This window comes from Nicotiana attenuata, chromosome 11 (genome assembly GCF_001879085.1).
Source record: "Nicotiana attenuata strain UT chromosome 11, NIATTr2, whole genome shotgun sequence".
NCBI classification, from domain to species: domain Eukaryota; kingdom Viridiplantae; phylum Streptophyta; class Magnoliopsida; order Solanales; family Solanaceae; genus Nicotiana; species Nicotiana attenuata.
Genome location: NC_031999.1, coordinates 13,923,634 through 13,951,409, shown reverse-complemented (window position 1 = coordinate 13,951,409; position 27,776 = coordinate 13,923,634). Strand labels below are relative to the sequence as shown.

The 27,776-nt window shown below is 35.6% G+C and overlaps 3 protein-coding genes across 3 annotated transcripts; 2 read left to right on the top strand and 1 right to left on the bottom strand.

Moving 5' to 3' along the window:
* LOC109234148 (probable copper-transporting ATPase HMA5) lies at nucleotides 35–8,003 on the bottom strand. Its single transcript, XM_019400012.1, has 9 exons — nucleotides 7,694–8,003; nucleotides 6,141–6,407; nucleotides 4,702–5,447; nucleotides 4,144–4,615; nucleotides 3,896–4,063; nucleotides 2,589–2,843; nucleotides 2,093–2,215; nucleotides 908–1,393; nucleotides 35–640 (listed from the first exon to the last, which is right to left on the bottom strand). The coding sequence occupies exons 2-9, from the start codon at nucleotides 6,396–6,398 to the stop codon at nucleotides 248–250; spliced, it is 2,901 nt and encodes a 966-aa protein (XP_019255557.1). The 5' UTR covers nucleotides 6,399–6,407; nucleotides 7,694–8,003; the 3' UTR covers nucleotides 35–247.
* Nucleotides 14,731–24,173, top strand: LOC109234147 (outer envelope protein 80, chloroplastic). Its single transcript, XM_019400011.1, has 16 exons — nucleotides 14,731–15,469; nucleotides 16,182–16,275; nucleotides 16,434–16,516; nucleotides 16,622–16,716; nucleotides 16,802–16,871; nucleotides 18,644–18,737; nucleotides 19,550–19,634; nucleotides 19,740–19,775; nucleotides 20,409–20,562; nucleotides 20,641–20,775; nucleotides 21,835–21,905; nucleotides 21,997–22,075; nucleotides 22,176–22,291; nucleotides 22,418–22,565; nucleotides 23,094–23,163; nucleotides 23,788–24,173. The coding sequence occupies exons 1-16, from the start codon at nucleotides 14,846–14,848 to the stop codon at nucleotides 23,940–23,942; spliced, it is 2,109 nt and encodes a 702-aa protein (XP_019255556.1). The 5' UTR covers nucleotides 14,731–14,845; the 3' UTR covers nucleotides 23,943–24,173.
* Nucleotides 25,431–27,168, top strand: LOC109234146 (cytochrome c-type biogenesis protein CcmE-like). The gene has a single exon (XM_019400010.1). It carries the CDS (start codon nucleotides 25,640–25,642, stop codon nucleotides 26,486–26,488), a length of 849 nt encoding a protein of 282 aa, XP_019255555.1. The 5' UTR covers nucleotides 25,431–25,639; the 3' UTR covers nucleotides 26,489–27,168.

Below are 27,776 nucleotides of genomic sequence, written 5' to 3'. Positions count from 1 at the left end.
GAGGGTAGAAGAAAAGGGGTGGGGGGACGATGAGTAGGCTTACTGCTATAGTATAATACCATTAGTAAAGTCTACAAATGAGATAAAGTAGCTAATAAGATGTATCATATTGAGAAAGACTAAAATACAACAATCATTTTCTATTATGCCCCTCTTTGACCCTTTTTTTGGTCAAATTGAAAGCAATGCTTAAGCTAGAAACTAACACAATAATGGTGATTATTTCAAGAACTTAAGAAACCTATGATTAATTGACTCGAGAATGCAGAGGTTTCTTATAGGACTGCAGCAGCAGCGATGAACAAACCACGCTAATAGAAGAAGCTGCCATGCACGCACCAGCAAGCCATGGGGGCAAACGGATTCCAGTGAAGGGGAACAAGACACCAGCAGCAACTGGCATGCCAAGCACATTGTACCCGAGTGCCCAAACATAATTGAGTCGGATACGTGACATTGTCTTTCTAGAGAGATCTAACGCTGTGATGACATCTTCAAGATTGCTCTTGATGAGAACAACATCAGCGGCTTCTATAGCTACATCAGTGCCTGCACCAATTGCCATCCCAACATCAGCTGCTACGAGTGCTGGGGAATCGTTTATCCCGTCTCCTACCATTGCGACAGGTGTGCCTTTCAACTGCATCAGAGTGGTAGAAATTAGAAGCTAAGTTGAGCGTAGTGATTCTTCAAAGCAGTTTCCCTTTAAATGGACAACACTATTTGTGCACACACAAGATTACATTCTGGAGTTTCTTCCTAACAATCACAAACCATCCTCAAAACGAAACCATAAAGCATCAGACTTACATCCAAAAATAGCCAAGCCATTAGTGGACAAACAACTTGCTCCGTACATCAACTCTAAAAATGCATATTATTGAAGAAAGAGGAGAGAAAAGCTTGCCTGCAATTCTTTAATCTTATCAGCTTTTCCCAACGGATCTGTTTCAGCAAACACCATCTGAATTCCCACTTCACTTGCTATTGCTCTTGCTGTCGCCCAGTTATCACCAGTCACCATGACACTTGTGATGTCCATTGATTTGAGAAAAGAAACAACACGTGCAGCGTCTGGCTTTACAGGATCAGTCACAGCAAAAGCCCCAGCAATTTTCCCATCCACGGCAACTAAGACACAAGTACGAGCGAGTTGTTCATGCTCTGAAATGTAGTTCTCAACTTCATTGCTAACTGGGACGTTGAAAGCATGCATAAGCCTCCTGTTTCCAACTAGAATTCTTTGTTCTCCCACTTTCCCGCTCACACCAGCTCCAGTATGCACCTCAAAGTCCTCTATCTCAGGATGATGTTCATTTTCCGCACCGTGCTTCTGGCGTAACTTTTTGGCATGGTCCACAACAGCTTTTGCAATAGGATGCTCACTATTTGCCTGAAAATCAAATTCCGGACATATGAATCTAACATGTATGGCCCATAGTATTGATATTCCTGTCGATTTTAATAACTTGTCCACTTTTATCACAACTGAAAATGCCTCATTTTATTTGAGTCCATATTGGAAAGTTAGCTTAATGATTAATACTTGGACATGGTACAGGTAATCCACTTCATTGTTGGTAAGTCCAAAAATGTTTTTCACTTTAATGCAATTAATACTAGTTGGCAATAACTTACGTAATTATATCCATCGCAATAAATATTGTCTTCTAGAAAAATAGAAAATGTTCAAGTTAAATAAGCCTCCAATATCCGAGTTACATATCCTTAAAAAAGAAAGGAACTAAAAGTGGGAAGAGATGAAGTATCATTTTACATATACAAGCTGAGGAGAATTTATTGTCTCATGTGCCACAACAATCAGTTGTGATAATTTACTATTACTACAAAAATATAGGATAGAGGAAAGAGTAGTTCAGATACTTTATGATGATAACTTAAGATCATCCCTTTGTATCATGTAGTTCTACAATAGATTATGTACTCGCCTCTCACGTGCAAATATAAGAAATGCATATCTTGACTATGATGCTCCACGTAGCAAAGTTATCAGATAATATTGTAGGAATCACATCTGAAAATGTATCAATGAAAAGAGATGTGAAACAGAAGAAGGGAAAAGAAGCCCCACCTCGGCAGAGATAGTTACATCACAGAAGTCCTGCATAGAGATGTTGGAGAATAGCACGGCACTGACAACAGTGGGTTTTCCAACTGTCAGTGTTCCTGTCTTATCAAACACAACCAGTTTCACCTGTAAGAACAATACACGTTTGCATTAAAACCTAGTTAATAGATACACCCACACCAGAAAATAGAAATAAGCAATCTATTTTCTATTCATGACTTAAAATATTTGGTTTTCTAATTAGAATGCAAGCACAATTGAACTCCCAGTTAACTAGCTACTTCTTTATTTTCCGTAGTTATAAACAAGAACTTCCGGAACCAAAAGATTGATCCCATTTCAATGCAATGAAGCTGACAACACCTACCCAACCCCTCAAATCCCTAGCTCAAAAGGGGGAAAAAAAGAAATATAAGAGTAGACCACTTTCATGTGTGAAATTGAAATAATTTCACTTTTAGTTTACTAATAAGGCTGGAACTTTTTGAGGTGAACAAACCTTATGTGCTTTTTCAAGAGCATTTCCACCTTTAATAAGGACACCTTGAGAAGCGCCCTTTCCGGTGGCAACCATAATTGCTGTGGGAGTAGCTAATCCGAGAGCACAGGGGCAAGCGACCACCAATACCGATATACCAAACTGCAATGCAAGCTCAAATACACTCATTCCTTTTGGTATCCAACTTGAAGGATATACACCTACTTCTCCAGGGATAAACCACGCCAGCCATGTCACAACTGCAGCTAAAACAACCTGAAATAATAATAAAATTTGATTGTTTTAACTTTTGTGCAGATAACTGGCTAAATCTGTGAATAAGGTCAACTTAATAAGCACCACTTTAGGTCTCAAAAGCTATATTCACTCTCGTATCATATGAACTGTGCTGTATTATAATATATTAGAAACTATGACTGGCTCCAAATTATTGTTATCCTAACCATTCAGATTAAGGTCTTAGAATAAACCAGAGGATATTTGGCCATGGTCCTCGCTATAGATTTCACTGTTTACGTCCATCAGTATTTAAAGTAATGATTCAGGATAAGGTGGGAGAGGCCTCCGTGGTGGACAAAATGCGGGAAGCGAGGCTTAGATGGTTCAGGCACGTGCATAGGAGGTGCACGGATGCCCCAGTGAGGAGTGAGAGGTTGTCCATGGTGCGTGTAAGGAGAGGTAGAAGTAAGCCAAAAGAAGTACTGGGGAGAGGTGATCAGGTGATCAAACAAGATATAGCACATCTTCAGCTTAGTGAGGACGGACATGATCCTTGATAGGAGGATGTGGAGGTCGAGAATTAGAGTAGAAGGTTATTAGGTAGTCGAGAGTCTTTCCTTGTTCTTAGATTTATATTACTACATGATGTTTCTTCTGCTTTGGTTTTCTTATTATCTTGTTGTTACCGCTTCTTTTTCCATGTCTTCTTCGTTATCCTATTTCTTTTAAACTGTTGTGATTTTCTTTTCTTGATCCGAGGATTTATCGGAAATAACCTCTCTATCTACACAAGGTAGGGGTAAGGTCTGTGTACACACTACTTACTCCAGATCTCGCTTGTGGGATTAAACTGGGTATGTTGTTTTTTGGTAGTATCTAAAGTAATGGTGCATTGTGAAAAAGGCTTCTAAGAGGAATATACTGAAGATATCAATTGCAAGATATATCTTCATTACATGTCGAGGGAGTATCTCTTTTGCTCAAACAAACATACGACAAACATATCTTCATTAATTTCGTTTCATTCAGAAAAACAAAATTATCTAACAAGAACTGTAGTGGTTTCTACTTAAATTGATAAAACTCACCGTGGGTACAAAAAATCTAGAAATCTGATCAGCAAGTTTCTGAACAGGTGCTCTGGCAAGCTGAGCAGCTTCAACTAACTGAACAATTTGTGATAGCGCAGTCTCCGAACCAATATGAGTGGCTTTGATGAGTACACATCCATTCTCATTTACAGTTCCACCAATGACCTAATAATTAAATATTTATTATTAATGCCTACATTTGAAAACAAAAAGTGTGAAACCCATAGCCAACAAATCTTGAGTACCTTATCACCTGGCATCTTGGAAACAGGCCTAGCTTCTCCAGTGATCATACTCTCATTCACATAACTGTGACCATTAATAACAACGCCATCTACAGGAACCTTTGCCCCTGGAACAATCTTAAGTACATCATTCTTTTGTATTAACTGACTGCTAATTTCTGTCTCAGAAATAATATTCCCAGCACCGTCCAATGTTAATAGGTAAGCAGTCTCAGGAGCCAGCTCTGTCAATTTTGCCAAAGCATCTGATGTCTTTCCTTTTGCAAGAACTTCTAGGTATTTCCCCAATAATATAAACGATATCAACATCGGACTAGTCTCAAAGAAATCTTGCCCCTCAAAGGAATTTGAAATCAATGCTTTTATCATAATATAAACCGAATAGAAATAGGCAGCATTAGTGCCCAATGCAATCAGAACATCCATGTTTGCAGATTTCCGTCTCAGTGCATGATATGATCCTGCATAAAACCTAGAAAAAAAGTTTATTACTAGAAATTATTAGATTTCTACAACAGACAGTTTAGAATAAAAAGGCAATCACATTGTAAAGAGTACCTTCGACCAATAACAAACTGCACAGGTGTGCAAAGGATCCATTTTAACAATAATCCAACCGTAAGCATGTTGAAAACCTTATACTCTAACCAATTCCCATAAGGGGGAAGCATTGGAAGTGCCATTGAGATAACAAATATTGGCACTGAAAATAAGCAGCTCCACAAAAACAGGTTCCTATAAGTGTGGATTTCATGCTCTTTCTCTAATTCTCGCTGTCTTGGTGGGATATAAAGGCTTGCACGATAAGTACTCGAACCATGCCCAGCTTCTTGAATACAATGCATTAGGGTTCTCGGACCAATTATATCTGGTTCATAACTTATGGTCACTCTATACTCTTGCTGGTTTATTTCAACAGTGTTTACACCTTCCAGCACCTCGAGACAGCATTGAATAACAGTAAAATCATCTGGAGAATTGATGCCTTCTAGCTTGAAGTGTACTTTATTTAAATCGCTGCCTGAACTAATTATATCAGCTCCAAATCCAGCATCTTCTATTACTTCAACTATCCGGCTGGTACTGGTAACATTTGGATCAAAATGAACTTTTGCTTCTTCAAGAGATAAACCAACCACGGCTTTCTTTACTCCATCAGTCATCGAAAGGGCACGTTCAACAGACTCAGAACAGCTTGTGCAAGCCATCCCCTTGATTCTGATCCGGCAGATAGCTATGTCTTGCTCTGGAAATTCATCAACTTCAAAACCAGTGTCTTCAACAGCCTCTTTTATCTTTTTTGCCTGGGATAACCATATCTTTTGTGAAATTACTAGAAATAAGGAAATATAAACAAAGAAGAAAACAAAGAGCCTCAACCACCATTAAATCAATCTCTGAAGTCGTAAACATTAGAGTTAATGCAACTTTTCTCAGTTGAGCTCAGGAAGCGCTCAACATACCTAAAGATGATATGAAATCAGGGATAAATTTTTTAAAATGGTACTTCATACTAGAATATTTTCCTTTGTTGTTTCACCTGTAAACCTATTCTGCTCTTTTATGAAATTAGTAAACCTTCTCCTTACAATGAGAGATGCATAGATATGTATGCAAGTCTAGAATGGAGAGAGAGATCAAAGCCCTTTTTGAGCAAAATGTATGGTATACCTTCTTTGAGATAACTGAGTTTGAAAATGTTTCGTCACAACAGTCAATTTTATTATGTTCGGAACACAAGCCACTTTAAGGAAGCAGTTATAACAGAAAAAGTCATGAAATTGGAAATGGAAAAGAAAAGCACAAATAAAAGAATCAACTTATCAGTTAACTAACAACAACAGATATAGCGATTTTCAAAACCGATAGACTGTCAACAGCATGAAAAGACAACTGAGTTATTTGGTCGTCAAGGACTCTGAATTCCTCGAATGTTTGAAGATTATATTCTTAGCTTAAAATTAAGATAGTGTTCCATTATCTTAAATTGGACATACACTGATAAGTTCTGGCACATATTTAACAACGGCCTGTCCTTGAAGTGGAGACACCGTAGCACTCTCAATCCCCTTAAGCTTTCCCAGCGCAGATTCTATGGAATTTGAACAAGATGCACAAGTGATGCCATTAACTTTGAAAAGAAGAGTTCTAATCTTTTTATTTCTACTATCACTTAGTTGAGCCATATTGACTGCTACAGCATCAGCATCTTGCAAAAGCGGTTTCTTTAAGTCGTCCTTCCCGTTAGCTTCCATTTCTTTGTCCTGGGAGTCAAAATTTTCAACAGTGAAAATTGATGAGATCAATAGTTAAACCACATATGTCATTCAGTCACAGTTTGATAATAGATGCTGTAACAAAATCATTGAAGGCTGCCCTCAATGAACACCATCATGTACATAATGTCTTCAATATAAAGAGCACAGTTAAATACTAATGGAAGAGTATGTCCACAAAACTCTATAATTCACACAACAGAACCAATGGCGAAATCGAATTCTCATCACCAGGTTCAGTATGATAGAAGATTGATCACTTGGAATTACCTTATCAGCTCATACGAATCAAAAAAAGAAGAAGGGAAAAACATGTCAACACAGAGTAGACTGAAGAAATGTTCTGGAAACTCCACAATTCACACACATAAAGCCAATACCTTAACCGAATTTATAAATAACTGATTGTACTATGAAAAGTCATCAGTATTGTTCACTATGTTATTTCTCAGAAGTTTAAAAACTGTAAATATTGGAAGAAAACAGAGAGACATTGAAAGTATAGACAGACAGTAGAAATGTCCAAAAATTCTATAATTACAACATAAACACATCACAGAAAATATGACACTCTCCACCATAAAGGAATCGAGAAAAAGATAACACATAGGTTGAATATAAGCTCATTGACCAATTAACAATTAGCCCAAGGCTTTATTTTCATAACTTTCCGTAATTCACACAAAGTGACATATAGGAAACCGAGTAGCAAAGCCAATAGCTTTAACTTATTCTGGCACATATTGCACTGTCATAGAAACACTTGGGTTTTCCTTAACCTTCAAAATTTATGACACAAACTCTTGGAATAAAAATGAAAGAAATTGAATTGTTGGAATTTCACTATTCCAATAATTAAAAAAAAAGTCAACATAATCAGAATTTAACATAAACTCGTTGACCTATTAATAACTTGGCCAAAGTTTTATTTTCACAAAGCTCCATAATTCACAAACAGAGACTATATAAGAAACTGGGTACAAAAGCCAAAACCTTTAACTATTTTTTGGCACAACTTTCACTAGTATAACAGAAGATTGATCAGTTGGTTTTCTTGTCTTCACTTAAATATCAAAAACATGTAAAACTCTTGTAGTAATAAAAATGAATAAACTTTAGTTTCTGGAATTTTCAGTATTTCCAATAGTGCAAAAAGAAAAGGTCAAATATAATCAGAATTTAACACAAACTCATTAACCTATAAAAAATTTGGCCAAAACTCCATAATTCACAAATAGAGTAACATATAACAAACAGGGTACAGAAGTCAATACCTTTTAACTATTTTCTGGCACAACTTTCACTTTTGATCAGTTGATTTTCCCTTTTTTCACTTAAAAGTTCAAAAACATGAAAAAAAAACTTGGAATAAAACGGAGAAAATTGAATTCAATAAGGGAATAAAATTTTAGGGTTTTGAGGAGGGAATAAAATTGAGGAAGTTGTAAGACAGTTGCAGGAATGAGGCAAAGGTGAGAGATGGTAGTGTGGTTTAGGGAAAGTTGAACTTGAAGTCTTGTCTCTTTATATATATATAGGGCTCTGTCACTGTGTGTGTGTGTGAGAGAGAGAGAATGAGAGAGAGAATGATGCTTTTGCTTTAGTCCATTGGATACGAATGATTTGAATTTTCGAATATAACGAACTGGTCCTCTACTTTCCCACCAAGAAAACCCACCCCAAGGGTAGACTATTTGTAATTTTACCCCTCGACATGTGGTTAATTGCATTAATACCCTCCATTTTAGAGGCCATATCTCAACTCGACTGGTAGCTCGATGCACCTTTTTTTTTTTTTTTTTTTTTTTGGTTTAAGATAAAATGAAGATGTCACATTTATTTATGGAAGACAAATACATTTTAGTCTCCAACCTATTTTCAGATTTTTTTACTCTCAGAAAATTATCATTATGTTCTAAGCTTAATTAATCACACCAAAAATTAGTTTGGCAATTAATTTAGTTTAAGTTCTCATTTGGCCATAAATTTTGGTTTTATTTTTTTTTAGAAAAATTAAAATATTAGACCCTCCGTTCCAATTTATGTGAACCTGTTTGACTGGGCACGGAGTTTAAGAAAAAATAAAGACTTTTGGAATTTGTGTCCTAAACAAGTTAAAAAGGGACCCAGAGTATTTGTGTGGTTATAAAAGCTTCTCATTAAGGGTATAATTGTAAGTTTAAGCTAAATTGTTACCAAATTTAGAAAGGGGTCATTCTTTTTGGAACAAACCAAAAAGGAAATAGGTTCACATAAACTGGAACCGAGGGAGTATTTGTTTATGGAATATGAACATGTTTTGGGAAAACAAAATTCAAAAAATTTCAAGTTTCCTAAAACTGGTTTACGGCAGCTAAATTGTTACCAAATTTAGAAAAGGGCCATTCTTTTTGGAACAAACCAAAAAGGAAATAGGTTCACATAAACTGGAACAGAGGGAGTATTTGTTTATGGAATATAAACATGTGTTTGGGAAAACAAAATTCAAAAAATTTCAAGTTTCATAAAATTGGTTTACGGCAGTTTTTGGGTGAAATTTTTTCTTTCACTCGCAAAACTCCAAATTTTCTTCAAATAAAATGCATGTTCAAACATAATTTCAACTTCCAAAAATTATTTTTCAACAAAACTTCAAAAAACTTTTTTTTAAATTTCAATCAAACTTATGTCCACACGCTAGCTAAGTCACGTAAAATGGAAGGAGAAATTTGGCTGCATGCAAATAGAGAGGCTGGTAGTTGCATATAGGTATTAAAGTTGACATTAAAAACATTCGGTTAATTTTGTAATTGACAATTGAAAGCAACACAAACCGGAAAATATACAATGTGCTCACGATTTCCACTGAGTTTAATTAATTTTATGCATTAATAGTGTAAAAAAAATTTTATATTACAATATTTCACGTGCAAAAGAGAATTATGTATAGTTCCGTTTATTGTAGACAAGGTTAAAATTGTCGAGAATTAAAGAGACAAATTATAAGTCAAGTTTTATGTATTCTTTTATGAGCCAGCTTTTATATTTCCATTGCGGCTTTAGAAAATGTTCCAAATAATAAAATCAAATATACACACACACGTGTGTGTTGGGGTTGGGGGTCGGGGGGGGGGGGATTATATTGCTTTATTTGATCAAAGGATAAAGTGAGGTAAGAATACATATATTAACTCGTCATGGTTAATTATAAATATATTTAAGAGATATAAGTCATGTATTTATTGGTTTGATGTATGTATACATCAGGTAGATTTATGCGCACAAATATTTTTTAGTGATTATTTAGCATGTACTAGTACACCTATCCGCGCGATACGCGAATAATTTGACAGAATATTAAAAAGAGAAAAAGAGATGTTTCATAATATTTTTCTCTCTTGCCAGTAACAACTTTAAATAACCAAATGGTATATATGCACTTTTACAATACTATCACGTAGAAAAAGTCTTAAATATTTTTGTAGAAATATTTTTACTTCAAATATAAAAGTAGTAAGCAGTTCTTTCTTTTTTATCTAACAAAAAATTAAAGGGAAAATAAAAGTTGCTTCAACATTGGCTGGATTAGTGTTATTGGAGTTTCCATTGCTTTTGGACAGTCACAATGCAAACAAGAGGACAGTGACTTGTAGCTTTCAACTATGATTAAGAATATTGCCTTTAATATTTTAAAAGATGCATAAATTAGTAAAGTTAAAACCTAATTTCTCTTAATTAGAATAAACAGCAATGAAACTAGATTATTTTCTATTTGAATATCTCTTTACAATAAAGAGTTATTGTTGGTGTTTTTAATATTAACTTTATAACATTAAAGTACATTATTTCTTGTGGTATAGTGGTTATAAATTGGCAAGAAAATGGTCATTATTTTGGTGTAACTCTTGAAACCACTAATGTCATGATCTACCACTTATTACCCAGTACCCACTAAAGCTTATATTTTGTAACCACCAACACATGTTCTACCAATTTATTATCCCACTATCTTATTATTTATTTTAAGGAAGAGATTCTACACCTATAAATAACGGTGTTTCTTCCTTGTGTTGTAGATGGGAAAATATTGTAGCGTGCATGAAAAAAAAAATGAGATTGGTGTAGTGAAAAAGAGAGTTATATAAGAGAAGGAGAGAGTTCGAGCCCTGGATATGAAAAAATCATTGGTAGGGAGCGCTACCTCCCGAATGGGGCCTTACCCGGCGCGAATCCGGATATAGTCGGGCTCCAATACGGGTACCGGACACCGGATGGGAAAAAAAAAAAAAAAAAGAGAGAAGGAGAAAAATCTAAGTCTCCAACTTATTCTCTACAAAAGAGAATATTATTTTTGTTGAAGGAATGTGTTTATTTCAGTGGAGCTTTGGACTCAACAAGTTGTCCAAAGTTTGTTCGAGTCATACGACGTTGTCTGACTGTTGTATCCTGGAGGGGACAAGTCAAGAGTATTACTGCTGGACCGGTGAAGATGCTACCGCAGTGGGCTTGAATCTCCTTTAAGAAAGCAAGATATCTGCGCCTCAGCCTGAAGAATATTTATTTATTTTTTCAACTGTAATTACTTGTAATTTCACCAACAGTTATATTAGTCAATTCAAGCTTCAAGATATAATATATGGCATTGCGAATGCCAGTATATGAGTAATATAATACTAATATGGTGACGTTAGCAACTTAGGTGTTTTATTGTGTACAACTAATACTATATTAACACTAAACGAATAATTCATGAGTTGAGTTACGAATGCCTTACAATTCAGCACGGAACGTACTAACACCGACAATATATAATATTTTTTATTGGAGGTACGAAGTATCTGTACTAGTAATTACATGAATAATTCATGAGTTGAATAGAAGAAAATAAAGTAATATGAATCTCATGCATATTATCTACTATTAGCTCATCTATATGTTATTTTACTTATCTCTTATGAAAAAAGTTACATAAGTATACAAATATTTGTAGTGGACTATGATCTCCCAAAGATTCGTAAAATATCAAAAAGGAAAATTTATTACGTACTTAATATAAAGCATGTTTATTATCATCTTTTGAACCTGCTCATTGTTTTATGCTTGGAAAGTTCGTTCCGCACTCTCTATCCCTTTTCTAGGGATCCCCATGCCTTCCTTCCGCACCGTGTTCATCGTTTTTGCATGGTTGTGATTGAGGGTCTTGAGATCCGAGTAGACTTATTACTGCTGAATATGGTCGATTTTGATGTCATACTGGGGATGGACTGGTTGTCACCTTACCACGGCATCTTGGATTGTTATGCCAAGATTGTGACCTTAGCCCTACCGGGTTTACCTCATTTAGAGTGGAGAGAGACTCCTGGTCATTCAACCCGTAGTGTTATCTCATATATAAAGACTCGGCGTATGGTCGAGAAGGGGTGTTTGACCTATTTAGCCTATGTTTGTGATGATCCTTCCTATTTTCAATTACAAAGGAAGGCGTCATCCCTTTTTTCTCTCGCAATGACAATAACCGTATGATCGAATAGTTGAGTTAGACGGGAACTATCAAAGAGGTCCACTACCAAAAAAATCTAAATGACATCAATGATCCTAAAATTGCTTTTCTTAGCAACAACACGACGTGTATCACTTTAAAGCATGCTTTCCACTAATTTTGATAGGAAAAGAGTGTGCGTTCCATACAATGGAAATATGAGTGCCTTGAAAAAAGAAAAGGAAATCCCAATAGTGTTTATCCAACTTTCCATTTATGTGGGAAAGAATTTTGATTGAGTTGAGGCCTTTACCCTTTTTTCATTTTTTTGCGTAGTGACATAGTATAATGTGTGTAAAGTTGGGATGAGAGCAAATAATTGAACAATAAAACAAAAGTACAAAAGTTGTACTCACGTTTCTTACTTATCCAATGTTTGAGGAAAGAAATATTCTTCACCCCCCCCCCCTCCCCCTTTTTTTTTTTTGGCTGAATAAATACGGAGACACTTAAAGTTTGTCATAATTTTTTATCGAAATTTTTTTATAGAGCACTATAGCTTAAAGACTAGTAATTATAGTTTGCGTAATTAGTATTCATAGTTATTGTTCAATTGCTACCATCTTGTATCACTTGTATGCAGATGCCCAACGAATACAAACACGGCAAAATATAGGGGTATATAAAGAATACAATATTGACCGCATTTGTTCATGCAACGAATACAACCAAGGCGAAATATAAAAATACAAAAAAAAAATTGAATGCTCTTGTTGAGAGTCGAACTCGAGACCTTCGCTTACTAAGCGAACGCTCTAAGAAACTAAGTTATGAGAGCTTGTTGCTTTATTGTTTCAATTAAAAAATAATTGATCTCTTGTTCATCGATTTGCCATAAAATTCAAATATAACTACGAATGGTAAATTTCTTCAGAGTATAGCTACAAATGGTAACTACAATATATATATATATATATTTGATGTGTCGGCATAATTTTTTTCCTTTTTAATTAGATACATTAACTAGATTGTGTTGGGATTGAACATTTGTAGTAGAACAAAAGTATACCCATCAAACACATACAATCAGACCTCTCTATAAAAACATCCCTATATAACAAGACTTTACTATAAAAGCCAAGTTTTTCCGAAACCAATTTTCATGTTATGTTATAATATATGTTCTATATAACAGCACTTCGCTATAACATCCAAAAATATTCTGAACAAATAAGGCTGTTATAGAGAGGTTGGACTGTATAACATTGACTTCGAGAGAGAAAGAAGGTAAGCTGGACATGTTGGTATTCTAGACTATGGCGATATTTTGTAACTTATGGGCTTTTAGTTTCAATTGCAGGGGCAAGTGCATAGATAGCCATTCTTAGGGACACTATTTGGAAATTAACTAGTACTTATTTTTGTCCTACAATTTTAAACTAAAAATCTTAACTTTTGGGACAAATTAGGACATTTTTTTTCCTACAAAATTAAACCGATAAACTAAAATCAAGGACGCACCGGCTAATTCTTAAACACTGCCCTTTAAAGTGGCTATTTGCTTGTCATTACATGTGTAAAGGCTGGGCTTGGCCAATTGGGCCATTCAGGACGAAGCTCCTCCCATGAATTTTTTGCTGTTTGTCCCTTTTTGTATCAACTATTTAATAAATAACCTTTTTTTATTTCTCTAGCAACTTATGGACCTTTTAGACCATTGACTAATTAAAAAGTGTTTAACTCAGCTTTTGCTCATCTGCCATGAATGAGCTTGCACAAAAGTTGCAAAACAGTTTTTAGTATGTTTAATACTTACTCCGGTCCATAATAAGTGATTTTTTGGCTGTTTCACACAGATTAAGAAGTTCACCTTTAACATTAATTAGCAATGAAATTGACAATATTAACCTTTACTATCTCTTAACATAAACACTCCTAACACATATTCCAATACTATGTACACCAAGGGCAATGTAGAAAAAAAAAATCATTCTTGAAATTTGAATAAGTTATTTATTTTGGACCATATAAAAAGAGTCAAAAAATTACTTATTGTGGACCAGAGGAAGTAACAGAAAAGTTATTGACTAATCAATAGGTCAAATTTTAAAAATTTAGAACACACAACAATGACACCAATAACTAAAAAGGCTACTTTTTATTATAACCTCCAATTCTACTATGTTACTACTTACTACTAATCCTAATCAAGGGGTGAGCATCTTAAGTTTAGTATAGTCATTTAGTTAATGCATGAGATAACTTTGACTAGAAATAAATAGCCACACAATGAGATGCAATTATCATAGTAGTTATTTATTTAGTTAATATGTACTCCCTCCGGTCTAAAATAAGTGATTTTTTGATCTTTTTCTTGTGGTCCGAAATAAGTGATTTTTTCAGATTTCAAGAATGAATTAATTATTTTTTTCCTACATTGTCCTTGAAGTAAATGATGTTGTAATATGTGTTAGGAGTGTTTATGTGAGATAGTAAAAGTTAATATGGTCAATTCCATTGCTAATTAATGCTAAAAGGTGGATTTCTTAATTTGTGTGAAAACATCCAAAAAAATCACTTATTTGGACCGGAGGGAGTAGTAATTAGTGTTTTTTTCTCCCTATAAAACTTACACAGTCAAATCTCTTTATAACAGTTTCGTTTGTTCCGATATATTTTTGGGTTTTACAGAGAAGTGTTGTTATAGAGGACATATAATATAACACAAGATAAAAATAGATTCGAGAAAAACTTGCTTTTATAGTAAATGACTCTTATTATGATTGTATAACCATAATATTTTTTTATTTTTTTTTTAAAATGATAAGTTTCGCGTTGCTAAAATTCGTTAAAAGAAAAAGTGATCCCCTTCTCAGTATCAGCTGTAGAGTGAAGTGCAGGTCAGGTCTCTCTTCTTCTTCAACCCCTAAAACCCTAGATTGTTACAGAGCCAAGTAAACATTCAGCTATGTCCCAAAACGACGACGTTCGCTTCATCACTTCTTCTCTCAAACTCCCTCTCTTCTCTCCTCTTCTTCAACACCATACCCCAAAAAACCCTTTCTTCACCAATCTTCACTCAATTAATCAAAATTCCAGTCCCCAAAATCCAATTTTACAAACTTTATCCAAATCCTCACTCCCAAAATTTCACCAAAATTTCAATCCCCAAAATGCAATTCTTCAATTCCTTACAAAACCCAGGAACATCAACCTATTTAACTGGAATTTACGAAAAACCCCACTCCTTTGCTCTGCATCAATGGCATTGACTCAGAGTCAGGCACAGAATAACTCGGATGACTTGCCCGGGTCGACTCAGTTATCGGGCCCGGGTCCAAAAACGGGGAGCGGGAATGAGGAGAGAGTTCTGATTAGTGAGGTATTAGTACGTAACAAGGATGGTGAAGAACTTGAACTGAAGGATTTGGAGAGTGAAGCATTAAATGCGCTTAAAGCGTGTCGGCCCAACTCTGCACTTACTGTACGAGAGGTACAAGAAGATGTGCATAGGATAATTGATAGTGGTTACTTTTGCTCTTGTATGCCTGTTGCTGTTGATACTAGAGATGGTATTCGCTTGGTTTTCCAGGTACATTTTTCTTCGGTTATTACTCCCTCCGATCCAATTTATGTGGCACATTTTCCTTTTTGAATTGTTCAGGAAAAATGACAGATTTCTATATTTAGAAACAATTTAACTTTAAACTTCCTATTTACCCTTTGATGAGATCAACAGAAAACGTTTATGCTTGTTTTAGACCACAAGTTTTATATCTTATTTAGCTTAAAAAAGAACTAATTGATATCTTATTTATCTTAAAGGTTGGTTATTTTAGCAGAAAAATGATGAATAAATTGAGATATAAGATTTTGTATTGCAATGAAGTAGGAGGAGAACCATTAGGTCTCAGGTTCAAATCCCATCAGCCTAAGCCTGGGTGGGTAGAGTTAACCGGTGCAGCTTTACCTATGCTGGTGGTGGATAATCAAAGTGCGCAAGCTAGTCAGGATACAATGTCATAAAAAGAGGAAAAATATATTGCATTGACAGGTTAAAATATTAATTTTTTCAAATAGTGATATTTCACCTTATATTTTGAAATAACAATAGTAGTAATTATTAGACTAGGATAAACCGATAAAATTCTATTGAATAAAAAGAGTTTCCTTTTCGATAAGCAAATGAAGATTGTATTATATTATTAAAAATTTCTAAATGTTCAAATGCATTCAGAAAAATGTACTATTTCCTCATTGTTTGCGATGTATAATTGCTTATATCTGTTATGTTTTGGCATAAGGTAGAACCAAACCAGGAGTTCCATGGTTTGGTATGTGAAGGAGCCAATGTGCTCCCAGCAAGGTTTGTAGAGGATTCTTTTCGAGATGGATGTGGTACGCCTTCCTTATACTCTTGCTATACATCCTGTATTGTCATTTCTTTTCATAACGAGCTTCTGGTTTGTATTTGTCTTTCAAATAATCAGCCTATATCTTGCGCTCTGTCTAGTACGCAACCCATGCTGTGCTTATTTTGGTGTCAAGCAATGCAGGAAAAATTGTTAATATCAAGCGTATAGATGAAATAATAAGCTCTATAAATGGTTGGTACATGGAGCGGGGGCTTTTTGGAGCGGTTAGCACTTCACTATGATAACTAGCCTGTTGTTATTATTTTTTTCCCTTTGGATGCCTTTATTTGTGATGTGGTAAATTTGAGTTATCTTATATTGTCCTGTAGGTATCGAGTGTAGAGATGCTCTCTGGAGGTATGATTAGGCTTGGAGTTTCTGAAGCAGAGGTGAATAACATAGCCATCCGTTTCCTTGATAAGACGTAAGAACCTAACTTTCTTATACCTATGCCTTTTAGTGAATACAATTGCTCTTAGCGATGTCTTGCACTTGCTTGCATGTCTCAGTGGTGAGCCAACTGTAGGGAAAACAAGGCCTGAAACTATACTTCGGCAACTTACTACAAAGAAAGGGCAGGTATACTTTGATTGGCCTTTCCTATTCTAACAGCATTTTATTTTTTATTCCTTTGAAAACTTGGTGTTAAAAACTGTCTATGTACATCTTTGATATCTAGAAACTTTTACAATTTGAAGTTAGTTCTTAGCAGCTATGTTTCTATGAGTAGGTTAAAGCATGTTAGAGTAGTGAATTAAAGTATGCTAAAGTATGTTAGAGTAGCGAATTTCCTATTAACCCCTTTTCTTTTTTTGTGTATGCCCTCTAATTCTGCAGAACCTTGATGCTTTAGTTGGAGGCTCATTCTGTAGGCTAATATGCTGGTCATCTTTTCCTTGGCAGTTGTCAACTTCAATTTTCGTGAATCAATAGGAAGTTATAAGTTACCAACTTGTTCACCTATTAGAAAACAAAATAAATCACAGGAAAAAAAGAAAGAAAATGAAAAGGTTGCAGTCTTGATCAATAGGTTTGTTGCAACTTCTTGGCTTGGGTTTATCTACAACAACAACAACAAAAAATAAACCCAGTGTAATCCCACAAGTGGGGTCTGGGGAGGGTAGTGTGTACACAAACCTTATCCCTACTTTGTGAAGATAGAGAGGCTGTTTCCGATAAACCCTCGGCTCGAAAAAAGCATGGAAAGGAAAAGAAGCAGTACAACAAGAAGATAGTGAGATAGCTGAAGCAAAAGAAACAATAGTACTATAAATCCAAGAATAAGAGAATGCAAAAAATACTACTACTACTACTATCATGGAAAGGAAAGACGTACGACTACCCACTAACCTACAACCCTAATTCTTGATCTCTACCCCCTCCTATCAAGGGTCATGTCCTCGGTAAGCTGAAGATATGCCATATCCTGCCCCCACTACTTCTTCGGCCCTCCTCTACCACTCCTTATCTGAAAGCCTAAAAAGTTATAGCTTGCTTTTGTATAAGTTTAGTGATTTTCATCTCACTAGACAACATTTGTTGTAATAAATGATCGTTCTCCAAATATTTTTTATCACACGTCATTCTAATAAGGGAAAAGTTTTGTACAAAATAATTGATTTCTTTCTGCAAATGGTAACCCCATTTCTAGAGTTTAAGTGTTTCAAAAGAATAAGTGAGCTTAACTTCTGCTTGACACGTTTATATATTCACTGGTTTTTGTTTTCTGAAATTCTACCTTGTGTTAATAGTATCTCAGCATTACTTTGCGTCTCACTTGCATGTCTTATGCATGCGGCTAGATAAAAAAGATATATGGAAATAAAATGCGTCTAATTGGATTTTATTGCACCTTCTGATTGAATGAAATTGCTGTTATCCTAAATTTTGCTGCAAAATTAGTTGACCTGCACTTCTGTTACTTGGGAAGCATGGCAGAGAACGTTAGCATTTTGGCACAATACCCTCCTTCTATCTTCTTTTTCCAACTTCTGCTCTTTTATGTCTGTTGCAAGTTTGAAAGCTCTAGCTTTTACTAGTGTATCCATTCAAATATTTCTTACTAGAAGTCACAAAGTTGAGAATGTCTTTTACCAGTGTATAACAAGAGAGGTCCCCTTAATCATGGTTTTCTCATCGAGAGGTTCACATAGTTATGAATATCAATGACCAAAAGACTCTATCTTACACGTAGCTAGTTCTACAATTTCTTAATTGCGAATTGGCATAAGTGAAATTGCTGATTTTGCAAATTGCATGGGAACTTCTCAATTTGTATACCATCTTTGTTTCCGGGAAATCCACTATCTTTGTGCTAGTTCGTATGTGAAATTTTGTCTATTCTTGTCTAGGTATACAGCATGCTTCAAGGGAAAAGAGATGTGGACACTGTCTTAGCTATGGGCATTATGGAAGATGTTAGCATTATCCCTCAACCTGCTGGAGGTGATTTAGTGAAGATGGTTTTAACTGTCAAATCATATCGCACCTCTCTTTGTGCATAACTGCATTTTTATCTAAGTTAAGAGAGGCATAGCTAGGATGTTTTCTTTTTCTATTTGGGTTGGGGGAATAGCATTACATAAAAGAAATTATTAAGGATGAAATGACACATAGTATCAAAAGCAAAATGTATTATAAAGGTATATAGTAACACAAGAAAGGAATGTCCTTGTTAGGAAAATATAGTAACAAACACCATTTCAATTTAGGAGATGTGTTGTGATCAAATGGTGAACCTATACTTATACCAAGAATCAATTTATAGGTTGCAGTCCGAAAAGCTCCTAGTAATTACTTGAACATGGAATGGAAGAAAGCCAGCCCTTAATTAGTAAGAGCTTTTTGGAGACCTATAAATTAAAGTCCAATTTAACTAGAAATAATAGAAGGCCAAATATAACATGTATTAGATCCAAGAATGAATAAAAATAAAATAAAATGAACAGATCTGTGAAATTAGTGGTTACTTATTACTTAGATCTAAGGCATTAGAGGTTACCGCACGATATGTCTGTTTGGTAAATTTACAGCCTTATTAATAACTAAAATATTCTTTTGCTTGTGGGTCCTCTTGGTTGCACCAGGGGGCGGACAATGATTAAGCGCTATATAAAATGCTTTGCATATAAAAGAGACCATATGCACTACAGAAAGTTTGGTGGCGTCAAGGCCCCTCCTTACCCCTCTGGTGTCTGCTCTGTATGCTGTAATCTATTGTTCTTTCTGTAATTAACTTTTAGAATGCAATATTGCAGATACTGGTAAGGTAGACTTAATTATGAATGTTGTTGAGCGTAAAAGTGGGGGTGGCATTTCTGCTGGCGGTGGAATTTCTAGTGGGTATGTAACATTTGAGAAGTTATTATTCTTGGAAAACTACTTTCTGTTATAATGTCTCTTTTGGTTTCTCCACTGCCTGTTTAATTGTATGTATTTCAATTTCAGGATCACAAATGGACCCCTTGCTGGATTGATTGGCAGGTACTTTCAGTAGTGGGAAATTCTTTTTGGTGTAGTGTCTTCAACTTTAGGAGATTGTTTTTTGGGGTTCTGAACAATCATGGTCAAGTTGGCTTTCTTCCATGTTCTTTGAAGATTGTCCACTTTGTTGTTTACATTTCTAGGTTGTGTGAATTGAAATTTTTGTCGTTACATAAGGATGTGGTTAATCAACTTGATGTACTGGTGAAACCTATACTCATGCAAGCACGTGAAATTCTTAATTAAATTTGGTTAACATTAGGAACAACTTTTCAAAAAAACGTTACGGGTCTAAATTAACTTTGTTTTCTTTAAAAAAACAGCTTATTCATTGGACTACTTAGAAGCATTAAGCTCAACCCCGTGGGGAGCACTTCTGCGAAATCTACTCTATTTCTGCTACTTTTTGGTGCTTAATTTCTTACAAGCTGCAAATATACTCTAAATAGCTTTTCCATAAACGGAAAAAAAGAAGCCCATGCGACTACCTTTTCTTAGGAAAAAGATCTGTGGTTTAGGGTTTAAGGTTCAGGGTCCACATGTGTGCTAATTTTCACCTTGAATCCAAAAAGAAAGGTTCACTTTCAAAAAAAATTCCTAGAGTATGCTGTTCATTTTATCTTTCCATTTCAGCTGTGCCATATACCACAAAAATCTTTTCGGAAGAAATCAAAAGCTGAATTTGTCACTGGAGCGAGGGCAAATTGACTCACTTTTTCGGATAAACTATACAGACCCATGGATTGAAGGAGATGATAAGAGGACTTCAAGATCAATTATGATACAGGTAATTTAAGATCCACTAAAGCATATATCGTGGCAGTTAGTCAGAGCTCATTTCTGTCTGACTTCCTATTTTAACTAGAATTCCAGGACACCTGGCACGCTTGTTCATAACCAACCTGATGGTAGCCTGACGATAGGACGTGTCACAGCTGGGATTGAGTACAGCCGGCCGTTCAAACCAAAGTGGAATGGAACAGCTGGAATCATATTTCAGGTAGCTTTTATATTAATGTCTGATAATTTAATTCACCCTCCGCAGAATGATTATCTTACTTTCTGCTATTGGGTGGTTTGCATGGTTATAGAGGGGAATATGGTGATAGAGATCTTTATTGATTTTTGAAGAGTGTGAAAGTTGGTTTTGTAGTCTGCAATTGACATTGAGTTTAAATGGTGACTCCAAGAGAATGAGAATTTCTGCCTGTGAGAAACTTAACTCTTGTTTCCAAAAGGCTCGAAGAGATCTGTATTTAGAGTCAAGAGTCAAATGTGTAGAGACCATCTCATCCATGTAGCCTGAACAGGATGTCGTAGCGTGAAATTTACTGCCTCTGGGAGTAAACTCTAATTCTTGTCGATTTGGGAATTTTTAGGATGGGGTTATTTAGTAATTTAAAGTTTTGAACTTACATCTCTAGTTATTCGTAAAATTTCATTGAACTGGTATTGTTTCAGGGACCAACTATTATCTCTATTACCTAAACTTTGGAGTATTCATTTTAAAAGAGAAACATTGCATGTGCTTAATCCAATAAAAAAAAGAATAACACATTTAATAAAAAGATGGATGTTAAATGTGATTGTGCATTATATTTACATTGTTACCAAGTATTTTTGGCGATTTAAGTGTATTGCGGTCCTAGTACAATGCTGTCACCAATTATAATTATCCAAAACCTTTTCAATTCTCCACATAGACTAATTCTTTTGCAAGGCGAAAACAAATAGATTTTTGGGCATGAATAAGCCCCCTTTCTTATAAAAGCCTTATGAATTGTTTAAACATTTGTCTAAATATTGGTACGTCAGGCTGCTAGTAAAGTTTCTAATTCATTTTGAAACTTGTGAAAATGAAAAAGAGATGTCATGTGTTATCTTTTTATTTACTATTAGGGTTGATCATGCGCTGCCAAGGAGGATGAAAACTCTTTACTCATTTCTAGTCTTGGGACATCAGTGGAGTTATTTAATCATTTCCAGTGTCTGACATATCTTTTATTTCCCATATCTGTTAATGCCTTTGCTACTTGTCCTTCCTATTTGAATTTCTCAGCGTGCTGGTGCTCGGGATGACAAAGGGAATCCTATTATAAGGGACTACTACAGTAGTCCACTTACTGCAAGGTATATGTTGTTGATGGTTTATGCTGCCTAAAGTATTGTTATATCTGGCCATAAGAAATTGTCCAATGTGTTCCTTTCTGAACTGCTGCAGTGGCAACACTCACGATGATATGTTGCTTGCCAAACTTGAGACTGTCTATACTGGTTCTGGTGACCCTGGTTCGTCGGTGGTGAGTTTTGTAAAACTCTGCCAGACTCTTTATCTAGTGAATAAACAGATAGAAAGAATTATTGATGTACTCCAAACTTGGTTACCCTGCTGTTTTGCAGTTCGTTTTCAACATGGAGCAAGGACTTCCTGTGTGGTCAGAGTGGCTAGGTTTCAACAGAGTCAATGCTCGTGCTAGAAAAGGAGTTGTATTTGGTCCTATTCGTCTTCTTGGAAGGTACATTCTCCATTTTTTTGTGGGATTAGCTAGAAAGATGCTAAATTTGGCTGTTCTTCCTTCAACTGTATCCTTTAAAAATTCCTCTAAATTAAGTTGCTGGCTATTGCGAGTTTCCTTTTGCAGCTTCTCTGGTGGTCATGTGGTTGGTAATTTTCCACCTCATGAAGCATTTGCTATTGGTGGAACCAATAGTGTGAGAGGATATGAAGAAGGCGCAGTTGGCTCAGGCCGGTCTTATGTGGTTGGCTGTGGAGAAATTTCGTTCCCTCTGGTAAGTGGAGGCAGTTGGAAATTATCATCTGATAGTTCTACACACTTCTCTAGATTATTGGGGTTTTCACTATCTCTCTAATCTATCCCGATGATACTGGTGCTATCCCATCTCTACCAAGATGACTGTTGCTAATGTCCATTGATTTTTAGGCACCTCTCTATATGGGCGTCTTTCCCTACAATTTATTAGATCTCTCTTTCTCTGTCTCCTTCTCCCTCTACTTTGGTATTTGTTAACGATAGGGTTCGCGCCAACTTATACGCACCTCGATTATGCCACCCGATTGCTGCATCCTACCAACGGCACAAATATAAGACAACTTTATCCATCAGTAGTTAGGTAGATGGAAGAAATTTCCAAACGGTTTTTGCCTCTGCTGTTACCCCTAGTCTCCCATGGTCTTCATTCCAGCTTCATCCTCTGTTAAGCTACACATGCCTTACAATATTAGTTCTCTGCTAAACGTCTTTGACTTGAATACTGTATGCTATTATCTTTCTTATCATATTCCCCCTTGTTCTGCAGATGGGGCCATTAGAAGGGGCTGTATTTGCTGATTATGGCACAGATCTTGGTTCTGCTCCAAGTGTTCCTGGTATGTATCTCTATCTGATGTTTGCTTTTGGCTACGACCCCCCCCCCCCCCCCCCCCCCAAAAAAAAAAAAAAAAACAAAAAAAAGGAGTATACGACAATGTTTAATCTTTTCTGTAGGCAGGAGTAGTCTAACTGTGACCAGATTGGTAGAATATGTATCCGCACTTGTGGGATAATAGGCAACTTAGGAGCGGCAAAATTAGTGCATTAAAATTTGACCTATCCAAGTTGGGGAGCTTCATGACCTTCCCATTTATTGACTCGGCCTATTTTCACCCGCCCAAATCCAGTACTTTCAGCCCATTTGATACGCTTGTAGGCAACATCCAGTAAATTCACAAACATGAAGGAAACTATAAACTAAATTGTCTATATTATGTGTCAAAATTTATTTGCTAGACTAAAGGCTTCATTGACAAGCACTCTACTCAAGTTAGTTTATATTTTGCTTTTAGGGAGATTTGACATGTATTGTACTTTGGCATGCTTTTAACTAAAAGGGCATCCCGGTGCACTAAGCTCTCGTTATGCGCGGGGTCCGGGAAGGGCCGGACCACAAGGGTCTATTTTCTGCAGGAGGTTGTTTCCACGGCTTTTAACTGAATGCTGTTTTTTCTTATCAGGTGATCCTGCTGGACCAAGGCGAAAACCTGGAAGTGGATATGGATGTGGAGTTGGTATCCGCGTAGACTCGCCATTAGGACCTTTAAGACTGGAGTATGCCTTCAATGACCAGAGGACTGGGAGGTTTCACTTTGGTGTTGGCCTTAGGAACTGATACTTGCTAGTCCTTACCTCTTGTTTATTGACATTTATTATATCATCTTATTTTTTGGTTTGCTTATTAGGTTATAATTCATTTACTTCTCTTTTGCAACCTGCATCTTCTAAATCTATAATGCATGTGATTGTAGGGATAGATTTCTAGGCGTGTTTTAGGTGTAGAAATGACACGGTGGCCATTCTAAAGGGCTCCTATATGGGAATTAGACAGTCGTCCTGAATTCAATTTTTACTGACTAGTCTTTAAATAGCATCCCTGAGAATGACTATCGGTGCACTTGCCCCGTTTTAGGTAGTAACAAAGATCCGCCAGATTTTATTCTATTTTTAAAAGTTCCTTATCATTATTTTGGGACAAAATTAAAGAACAAATTTCAGTCATTGATGATACACATTTGACTCATGGCATTAATGAAGACATGAAAAGAAAAAGACAAGCAAAAACTTGCCATTTCAAAAATTTCTTTATTATTATTTGGAACAATTAGAGGACACATTCAGTTATTGAAGTTATACAATTGACACATGGCACCAATAAAAGCATTTTAAAAGAAAGAATGCTAGAACAAAAACTCGTCAATTCTTTAAATTCTAAAATTCCTCATCATTATTTTGGCATAACTAAAGGACATAATTTCAGCCATTTAAGATACCCATTCCGAGATGTTCGTTTGGAGACAAGATACGGAAAATTTACTTGTTTATGTGATAATGAGTAATAAATGAATTGTTACACGGTAGATAAATATTGAAAAAATTGTTATGCAACGACAATAACAACAAATCTCCCCGATATAATCTCATAAATGTGATCTATGAAGGGTAGTGTATATAATACCTTATCTTTATTTTGTGAAGATAGAGAACCTTTATTTTGGTTCAAAAAAAGCATCGTCACAAGAGTATTATATTGTAAAGAAAAAGGTTCAAAAAAAGCATCGTCACAAGAGTATTGTATTGTAAAGAAATACGATATTGTGGAAGTCACAGAAAAGAAACAGGAACAACAACATGATAATAAGATAATCGAAGCAAAATAACAAGATAATAAGATAATCGAAGCAAAAGAAGTAGAGCTCGTTTGGATTAGCTGCTTGTAAATAGCCGATAAGCTTGACGTACTAAAAAGTATTTTTAAGTGATGCAATTGATTTTTTAAATAAGTATTTACGTGTTTGGATAGCCGTGCTGAAACTAATAATAAGTAGTTGATGTGTTTGGTAAAAAAAACTGATACGTAATTCTTTTATTAAAATGACTAAAATATCCTTAAAAACTTTATAAAAGATTATAAATTAAAACTTTTTTTTTTGGTAAAGGAAAAGATTGAACAACGAATATTGAATGAAAAAAAAGTCAGAAAATTTATTTTGGAAAAAATATGTTGTGAATTAAAAAATACTATTAGGATAATCTTTGGTCAAGCTAAAAGTGCTTATAAACTGGGGTGACCAACTTATCATTTATGAATTTTAGGTTATAACCACTTTGGGTATATACTATCCACATTTTGGAAGAGAGAGAGAGGGAAAAAAAAATTTGCAAAGAAAAATCGCCGGCGGCGTGAATTGCAACGTCTTTGACCGCACCCTCTACATTCTTCTAAAGCTAACTTTACAAATTCCTTAAACCCTATAATAACCCCAATTTCCTTTCCTTTTGAGAAATTCCACAATAAATAAATAAATTTCAATGGCTTCAAATCTCACTTCTCGTCTAGCTTCCCGTCTCCTCCGTTCCGCCGGCGCCGGCGCCGCCACCACCACCACCACTCTCCCCAAATCTCACCCTTTAATTTCACTCCTCCACCGCCAATCACAGCCCTTAAATATTTCCCGTTTAAACCCTAACCAATCGATTTTCACCCTCCGATCCTTCTCCACACTCTCCCGGCCCGCTAAATCCCACATATCAGCCCGGCCCGATATCGGAGCTCGAGCACGACAACTCCAAACCCGGCGTCTCTGGACTTACGCTATTACATTTAGCTGCATAGCTGGTTTCATAGTAATAGTCCTTAACCAGTTCCAAGACCAGCTTGTATTTTACGTTACACCTACAGACGCACTATCACAACACTCACAAAACCCTACAAAATCAAAATTCCGGCTCGGTGGATTAGTGTTAGAAAACAGTGTAACACCAATACCTAATTCCCCTGAAATGGAGTTTGTGATTACTGATTTGATTACTGATATATTGGTTAAGTATGACGGGTCGTTGCCGGATTTATTTAGGGAAGGGCATTCTGTTGTAGTTGAAGGGTTTGTAAAGCCGTTTACGGAGGAGATGAAGAAGAAAGAGAGTGGGATTTTGAGCGAGAAGAAGTTAGAGGTGACGAAAAAGGCGAGGGGCGGGGATTGTTATTTTGCAGCTACGGAAGTGTTGGCGAAACACGATGAGAAGTATATGCCACCTGAAGTTGCAAATGCACTTGAGAAGAATAAGCAGTTGCTGCTTAGTCAGCAGATGGAAGGAAATGAGGAACAGGGTGATGGTGATGCTGATGGTGCAACACCTCCAGCTACAGCGAGGGCGTAAGGGTAAAAATTCTAATTGATTTTTTTGGAAATGATGGAGTTTTCTTAAAGTTAAAATTTTGACTATACTTTTGTTTTAGATTAAATTGAAGGAAGACAGGAAAGTTAAGGGATATATAGGTGGTTTATTGAGGTTATATGATGAATTTTGTTGTCATAGTATATGATTTCATATTGTACTAACCCTGTGAAATGGGGTTTGAGTTTAGATTTTTTGGGATAGTGAATAAATGAAAGAAATTATTTTTTATGACATTTGATGTTTGTAATTCTTTACACTCAATGTAGAGGACATGGATGAAAGAAATAGAGAGGTCGGCTGATTATGAATTATGGTAAAGCTTGTAATTGTTTTATTTTTTTGGATATGATGGAGTTCTGTTAAAGTTTCAATCTCCATTATGCTACTTACTGTTTTAGGTTAAATTGAAGGAAAACAGGAAAATTAAGGGATAGATAGGTGGTTTATTGAGGTTATATGATGAATTTCATTGTTGTAGTGAATGGGGCTGTTTGATTTCATGTCTTCTACTATCCCTGAGAAATGTGGTTTCAGTTTAGAATTTTTGGAATATTAGTGAACAAGTGACAGGAATTATTTTTCATGACATTGGATATTTGTAATTCTTTTGTTTAAACTCAGTGTAGAGGACATCAATGAAAGAATTAGGGAATATATCACTTCTGAGTTTCTTGTCCATGTTTCTTTTAATATGTGGTTCCAGTTTAGTATTTTTGGAATATTAGTGAACAAGTGACAGGAATTATTTTTCATGACATTGGATATTTGTAATTCTTTTGTTTAAACTCAGTGTAGAGGACATCAATGAAAGAATTAGGGAATAAATCACTTCTGAGTTTCTTGTCCATGTTTCTTTTAATATAGCGCAACTTTATTTTACTCGAACAGCATTATTGGTGCCTCCAGATGTCATTTTGTTATGTATGTTGATAGCCAATGTGTTAAGTTTTTGGTTATTTTCCTACATGACTCTGCACATAGTGTAGTGCTTTTGATGACAACAACCATGCCAGGAATCTCTCTTTCACAAATGGAGCACTAGAAGCATTGTGGTGATTCATGTTTTTATATGATCATGTTACAAGGAACAACAATGAGTGTGCAAAAATTTCTACCCTTTGTTTTTGTCGAATTTTCGGGGCGGAAAAGAATAGGATAGGTAAAGTTGAAGGTCCTGGAATAGGCAAATGGTCTAAGTTTGGGAGACAATTATGGGGTAGAATTAGACATGTTTTGGTATTTGATGGGGTTCTAGACATGCTTACTG

Coding starts and splice junctions, on each gene's coding strand:
- LOC109234148 (XM_019400012.1), bottom strand. CDS start 6,398: ATGGAAGCTAACGGGAAGGACGACTTAAAGAAACCGCTTTTGCAAGAT. Junction 4,064..4,143: donor CCAAGATGCCAGGTGATAAG/GTACTCAAGATT, acceptor TTTAATTATTAG/GTCATTGGTGGAACTGTAAA. Junction 1,394..2,092: donor ATGTAACTATCTCTGCCGAG/GTGGGGCTTCTT, acceptor TTTGATTTTCAG/GCAAATAGTGAGCATCCTAT.
- LOC109234146 (XM_019400010.1), top strand. CDS start 25,640: ATGGCTTCAAATCTCACTTCTCGTCTAGCTTCCCGTCTCCTCCGTTCC.
- LOC109234147 (XM_019400011.1), top strand. CDS start 14,846: ATGTCCCAAAACGACGACGTTCGCTTCATCACTTCTTCTCTCAAACTC. Junction 16,517..16,621: donor AGCGGGGGCTTTTTGGAGCG/GTTAGCACTTCA, acceptor ATTGTCCTGTAG/GTATCGAGTGTAGAGATGCT. Junction 18,738..19,549: donor TATCCCTCAACCTGCTGGAG/GTGATTTAGTGA, acceptor GCAATATTGCAG/ATACTGGTAAGGTAGACTTA.